At 45.0% G+C, this 7,541-nt stretch overlaps 1 protein-coding gene across 1 annotated transcript in view; it reads right to left on the reverse strand.

Annotated features, from left to right (window-relative positions):
* Positions 1-7,252, reverse strand: part of UMODL1 (uromodulin like 1) — a 45,072-nt gene extending 37,820 nt beyond the window's left edge. The window contains exons 1-3 of the mRNA XM_064404638.1: positions 7,023-7,252; positions 536-697; positions 42-148 (exon numbers count right to left, since the gene is read on the reverse strand). Of these exons, the coding sequence (XP_064260708.1) occupies positions 42-148; positions 536-697; positions 7,023-7,200 (447 nt within the window). The 5' untranslated portion in view covers positions 7,201-7,252. The remainder of the gene's footprint in view (positions 1-41; positions 149-535; positions 698-7,022) is intronic.
* Positions 7,253-7,541: the final 289 nt, after the last annotated feature.

Here is a 7,541-nt window from a genome sequence, read left to right on the forward strand (position 1 = left end):
ATCGTGGGCACAAGGAGGGAAGGGTTTGTTTTTGTACATACCACGGAATGCAAAAGGCGGGAATGATTCAGAAGGTGGGAATCCACCCGGATCAATTCATTAAAATCCATTTTCACAAGCACTGTCACGTTGTACCAGAACATCCTCCCTGCAGCGTAGGAAATAAAACAGCCAAGTCATCTGAGGTCTGGTGCTACAGAAGCCGACAGAGCTTCAGGGAGGCTCTGAGGAAACCAGGCAAGATTTCACTTGGCAAACGTTGAGGGGCCCACAAACAGCCCAGCTTGGCCTCCTTTGCCATATGCCACAGGCAGAGGAGCCAGGGAAGGTTTGCTGGACCCACAGCATCCACACACCACTCAGTGCTCAGGGGTGCAGGCACTGAAGCTGAATCTCCTGGAATCCATCCAAGGCACAATCCCGTATTTGTTTTAGGAAGAGCTATGGTAACAGTTTTCCTGCCCACTCCCACCCTCAGGAGGGAAAATTAAGGATATTTCTATTAGAAGCAGTGTTGAATTTATCAGTAACATACCCTCTGGCATGGGATCCACACAGCCTGCTCCTTTGGATGAGCTGCAGCATTTTTTCAGCCCTGGACATTCAGTATCGAACGTGCAAGGATAATCAAATGTTTCCATATCCTTCACTGGACAAATACCAGGTCTTGAGGCAAATACACTGGATCTATTGAGTGCTAAGTAACAAAAACATTTCTGAGAACAAAAATACAGAAAGTTTTTTCCATAAAGTTGTGATATTTAATTTATACTAAACACCTCCTCCTCATTTTAGAAGCGTGTCTGTTCTGAGTTTTTAATGGGAAGAAAACAGCAGCCTAAAATATCATTATTTCGTTTCAAGGGTATAAATATTCTCAGATCTTTCTCTTGTCCATGCCATTTCTGTTATAGAAATTTTGAGTTTCTAACTTTCCATTAATAATTATGGATGGATGGGCTCATAGGTAAGTTTCTAAATGTGGAGATACTGAAGCACTGAGAAACAGAAAATGTGCCTGATATCAGCTGTGACTAATCCAAATAATGTATAATGATCAAAGAAAACAGGTACTGTGTAAGACAGAAATTGAGAACTTTCATTTAACATTTTGTGGCACAAATTTAACCTTAGTTACAGTAATTCTGTTCCAGCTGGCCACTCCAGGAGGTTGGTGGCCCACGCCAGAGAGCCCTGCAGAGAGGGCAGCTGAGGCAGGAGGTTGCTGCTTCCCAAACCAAGGGTAGACAGTGGTTCTGGGTCAGTGCCAGCACAAAATCTCTCCTAGGGAGGAAAGGAGAAAATATTTCCAAGCCCTACAAACTCACTGCTTTACCCACAATCTCAAACACAGCTCCAAGTAATGCTCAGCTCTGGTTTTTCTAAGCAACCTGAAAGAAATCTCTTTTCCATTTGTTTTGCACCTCCAGTTCTTTCATCCTTTACGGAGCAATTGAAGTCAGCCAGGAGGAAAATAAACCTGATTACTGCAAGAGAAACAGTTGTGGTGCAGGAAAACCACATTTGACATAATAAAGCCCATAGCAAGTGAAAGGTCCACAGCAAACTATAAATCTATTCTGAACAGTCAGTTCTGTGGGTTTACAATTTCTGTTATCCCAAGGCTTTGGATGAGGGTAAATGAGAGGTTTCTGAGAAGCAGGAGGGGATATTGAATCTAGCACTTTTGGCCTCAGCTAAGCTTCTTAGCCAGGGAAATTATCTTGATTAACCAAGATTTAAATTGAATCTACATATTTTGCTGCCACATGCACGTTCCAGCTCCTCCTCTCTCTGGGGCTGGCACTCCACAGGTGGTTCCCCCAAACAGGTCCTTTTCCCAGAAATATCCCCCTTGATTTTCAAAGCCACATTCAGCTGTGAAACAGCCTTGTTTGCCCTTAGCCGAGTCTCACACACATTCCCAGCCTCCAGTGATTGCTCCTTCTCAGCCTCCTGTGCAGGGAGCTAAGCAGCCTCTCACACTGGATTTTGCACAAACATGAGCACCAAGGGATTTCCTTGTGTTAGAAAATTCCCTATTCACCAGTGCTCTGTACTGTTCAAACCAGGCAGCTGGACCCAGGCGTGGAAATTCCTCCAGCTCTGAGATTCAAGTGCAGTTCAAGCAGGTTTGAGGTTCAAAGCAGTTCTTTTTCCCACCTGTGTCTCTTGTGTGTGTGTGTGTTTAACTGCAGTGTAAATGGTTTAATGAGTCCCATGCAATCTCAGAAAACACTATTGAATCCTGGCTGGGTGCCACAGCAGCCATTTATCTGAAATCAAAAGGTCATCTTTTTCAGATCAACGGAAACAGAGATGGATTCACTTCACATTTCTGCCTAATTGTACCAGATGCACTTTGGAAATTCAATTTATGCTCTCCCCTTCAATCATGCTGGGGACAGTCACTGACCAGGCAAGCAGTGAGGAGCAAGCCAGCCAACTCCTGTGTCATTTGGATGAAGTACAGGCTTTTCTCCTCCATTATTTACATAAATGTATGGAAGCAGAACTGCAGCTTAGCAACCAAAGGTCACTTGCCAGCCTGCCTCTGGACAGCTGCTGGATCTGCTGTGGCTGCAGGATGGGACATCTCCCGGGAGATTGATGCTGAGGGACAACATTAGCTCAGCCATAACCCCCTTCCCCTCCCTCCTTCCATTGGGAAGGGATGGTTTCTTCCAGAGGGTGTGGTGGAGCCAGGGACCAGCACCCTGCATTTGTCTCAGGTATCAGAAGGTGGAGACAAATCAATGAAATTACAGAGGAAGCCCCTGGGAAAGTCTGTTCCCAAGGCAGGCTGGCAGTTTGCATCACACAGCCCTGGGTTTGGGGTCTCTGAGCATTGCTAGGCTTTACTTGCTCAGGTGGATGTTTTCCATCCTGATTGCCTGGGGTTTAATTGGGATTTGTGCTGATCCAGCATCTCACAAATATTTAACACCCATCCTGGGTGTTCCTTGGAGGGGAGAAGGCTGAGGGGGATGTGGTCAAGCTTTACAAAATCCCAAAGGCAGGGGGCAAGGTGAAGTCAGAGCTGGTTTTCACCAGAGCCCACAATAATAACATGAGTGAAAGAACTCACTTCTTTACCCAAACAGGAGGGAACTTCTGCAATTTGTCAGCACAGGGGATGTGGAGACAGACAGCTTTAGAGGGCTCAAAAAAGGACAAGGCAATTCCCAGACAGGATTCCCATCAGCAGACACCACGGGGAACAGGCAGGGATGCCAACAACCCCATTTCTGCTGGGGGCACTCAAGGGACACAAACTGCAGGGCAGCCAGAGCCACCTGCTTCTGGGTGCAGTCCCACAGGACATTCTGGCACCTTCCCACCCCAGGCTGATGCTGCAGTGCTGCCCATGTGTGACACCACTGTCCCCTGGCTTTCCTGGGACAGCTGTGGCCAGCTGCTGCTGCTGTGGTTACAGCCAGCATGGGAACATCTGCATGCCAGCTCTGGAAGTCCCAGCCCTGCTGAGGAGCTGCTTGGACACCTACAATGAGCCTTTTTTTTTTACTTTGTAGTTGTTTTTCTGAAAACCTTCAGAAATTGTACACACAAGCCACACTTAAAGCCTGACTTTAACATTGCAAATCAAGTGCTCTCAAGAAACTCCACAATTAAAGTTGTCTTAAGCCTTCTTATTTTAAGGTATTTTTGTATGTGTGTGCTTAAAAACCAGCCTTCATCATGTGCTGATGCACTCCTTCCCTCCCTAGCTGGGGATCAGGCAGGGTTAGATGGCAGATAAGGAGCTCTCTGGTTTCATCTTGTGCTGGAAAGTGGGCAGCAAGCCAGCCACCAGGAGAAATAACCACAGCATCCATTCAGGCAGCTGGAAACGAGCCTGGAGAGCTGGATCCTATCTCTACCTAAAAGACAAGATGCTGGGAGAAGTTTTGTATGGTGAAACAACCTTCAGGGTTTCACAGGCCCATGAGCTTGACCTGCAGCCTAGTGCCCCAACCATACAAGTTGTTCAAAGCAGCACTAAGCACCATGAAAATCAGAATAAATTCATGAAAAAAATTAAAACTGCACCCAAGTTGTCTGAAAGCAAGTCTGAAACCACCCCAGAGTGGTTTGATCTCAGTTTCTTTGCAGCTCAGTTGCCCATCTGTGAACAACACAGAAGCTCCCTCGCTTCCCACAGCCTTTGTGAAGACAAATTGCTGCCTGTGAATCCCCCAGGATTCACCTTCAGAGGTGATAAATAATTCTCTACTCAGTGAGTAGAGAGGCTGAGCAGAGCTCTGAATGTGGAGGTCAGGATGGCACACTCTGGGGAGCTCCTCAGAGGAGCTCCAGCATCCCTGGGCACTGGGAAATGTGGTCCCTGAGGCACTGCAGAGCTGGATCAGGTAATGAAAAGAGTTCACCTGCATGCATGGGCAAAAAGAGAGAAAACAAAGGTTGTTTTATTTAATTCTACCTCAAGAATTCATTCCAGCACATCCTACCTTTTAGATATTTTAACTTTCCAGCTGTTCTTTAAAAATGTCAAAGTCATTTGTGTGTGCACCTGTAACACTATCCTGATGGACAGCCACCCAACTAGTGAGAACTACCAGAGCAACTTGACCAGTAGTCTAGAGTAAAGAAATAATAAAGGCAGGGCCTGCCATGTCCCAGGCAGGGGTAAATATTTCCTTCTAGGAAAAGAAGGTGAGAGTGGCCAGGAAAGGCCATGGAGACCTTTCCCCCCCTGGCAGGATGGAGAGGACACCAGCATGGATAACGTCAAGAAGAAAATCACAGTAGTTCAGCAGCATGCTGTGCAGTAATTTCTGCAGTTCCAGTTTCTCTTCTCATCATTTATTTAAGACTGTGTCTAGACAGCGCATTACCATTCACAGAATTTATGACTAATGCCCTGAAAAGCAAAGATACCGGAATAATGTAAACATGGAAATCACCTAGAAGCCATACAAATCCTTAAATGGTTTTAAATATTCCCAAGTTAACTTTTATAGGAAAAAGTGTCAGGGTGACCACAGTATTTCATGGACAAACTTGCCCAGAGTGCCCATCAACAACATGGCAAGGGCAGGGTGGAAATTCTGCAGCTAAGCTTTACAAGAGATTCACAGATTTGTTCATGTTGGATGAAACAGAATCATCAACAGCTCTCAAGCCTAAAATATCCCTAGAGATGCTTTTAAGAGACAGAATTATACTGGGGAAGAAATATTTCAAGCGTTACCAGGATGCTTTTTTTTCCACACAAGAAGATGGTCTTGACTTTCAGAGGTTTGGAAACACCTGAATTTCTTGTGCAAACAGTGACAATCATGGTGGCATTTCCACATTTAGCTGGCACAGCTCTTTCCTTGTACTGCAGAATTAAAAAGCCATTTTCTCTGATCGCCTCTCAGTCTTGCCATTTGATACTTACAGGCACACATGTATGCACATGTCTGTATATCCAAAAGACTTCACTGAAGTAACTTTTCGACCATAATTAGATCTACTGGAGATTTTCGCCAGCGTGGAACTGATGCTTGGAAAATAGAGATGATCAGCAGCAGGTCCTTTGCCTGTCTGACAAATCTGCTTGGGCACACAGTAATCTGCAGCTCAAATTCTGCTTTGCTGGGACTCCACAACAGCCAAACAATAGCAGGATACAGCAAATTAGGAATTGTTATTTAATTTATCTTCTCTAGCAAATATTTTTGGGAACAAATAAAACATATCGACCATTTTTGTATTCCAACCCTTCTGTTAAAATCCTGATAAACACAATATTCTACCTGTGACTGTGGAGAAAACACCCGGGGGGAAAAAAAATGTTTGGAAGTTCTTTTTTCAATGCTCTGAAGCAACTTAAATGTGGAATGAGCACATTGTTCTTGACAGATCCCATGACAGGACATATGGCTCATCCCCCCTCGTGCCACGGTACATGATCCACTGCAGGAGCAGGTTTGGGGACATTCCCACAGATCTGAGTCACCCAAGTCTTATGACCAAAAACAAGGGCCAGGGCTGCAACAGGACCTCTCCTTTCAATCTGCTGTTCCTGTGTGAGGTTACGTAAATGGCCAGGTCCATACTGAAAAGTGGAAATGGGGAAAATGCAATGTTATACTCAAAATAGGAGACAAAATTATGTCCTGCAGAACTTTTCTGGATGATAGAACAGTTCAGTGCTGGTTTAGATCATTCAAGATGCCTGCTCAGCTTAAAAACATCTAAATTTATCCATTGGAAAAATAAAGTTCCTTTTCCCCAAGGAATCCCCTCCATCTAGGCCTTCTGATAAAACTGGGAATTTCTGATTGACAGCTGGTAACCCTGACGTGGAGAGGGGAAAAGCTTCCATCTTGAGACAGACGTGGTTGAGTCTTCCTGAGCAGAGTCTTATTAACACTCAGATGTTAGATCAGGTCCACCAAAAAGTTCACCAGTTCTCAGACCTCCCACACAGTCACAGGTATCCAAGGAAGTCCTAAGAAAATGGGTCCCAGTCTAGTTTTGGTTGGAAAGAATCTGGTATCAAGTTGCCCTGAGGTCACAGGCTGTTTTAAAATTGAACCAAAATTGGGTTTGCACTCTGGGAACAGACCCTGCTCCACATCAAAGGAGATGTTATCCCAAGTGCATCCTGAATTACTTTTGAGGACAAAGCTCCTGGTGTAAATGCAGGCGGGCTCAGAGCAGACACTGCACCCGACAGGGAATTATTGCTCTTGGCCAGGGATACTGGCCTGAACCTGGACAGGTGATGAGCCCTTGGAGGGCTAACAAGCAGGTGCATTCCTCAGGCTCCCCTGGAAGTTTAGTGAATTTGTGACTAGAGGTGGCAAAGAGCAAGAATCAGGAGCTTTAAGTGCTATGTCTACTCCTTGCCGTGTTGGACAAAGTTTACTGTACATGATTTTACACTCATTTATTTCAGTGAATAGCAACCTATGGCCCAGAACTGAATTAAGCCTTTACACATCTCAGCTGAAGTGAATCTTCTTCCATAAGAAGCATTTATTTCCTCTCTTAATCTGACTAAAACTTACCTAGAGAGCAGTAGAGTCCAACTTGCTCATATCCTTCACAGCAGTCTGTGACAGTGATGGTTTCAGGGACTTCAACACTGTGGAACTCTGTTCTGTGGTGTGTCTGGGGACACACCATCCATGGGATCCACCCTCCACAGGATGTCTTCTTCTCATAGGACTTCTGGTAGGCAACCATTTTAAACACACTTTTGGTCAGGGTGTAGTTGCACAGATGGTACCCTAGCGAAGAGAGGCCTTTTTCTAGGAAACAGAAACAGGAAAGAAAAGGATCAGCAATAACTTGTCACCCTGATGGAATCTGGCTTCCTTTTTCTACCTCTGTCAAGGCTGGGATTGAAGGCAGCCTTGATGATGATAGTTCATGTTCACACTCAGGTATTTATTGTTTGTTATCAATGTTACAGCCTCACAGCAGTGAGTTCTGCAGCATTTCATTAGCAAGGCACAAAATGGTTAACTATCTCTTCTTACAAGGTCTTTTAAGGCTGAACTATCCAAATCAGAAATGACACCTGG

Source organism: Passer domesticus, chromosome 2 (assembly GCF_036417665.1).
Source record: "Passer domesticus isolate bPasDom1 chromosome 2, bPasDom1.hap1, whole genome shotgun sequence".
Lineage (NCBI taxonomy): Eukaryota > Metazoa > Chordata > Aves > Passeriformes > Passeridae > Passer > Passer domesticus.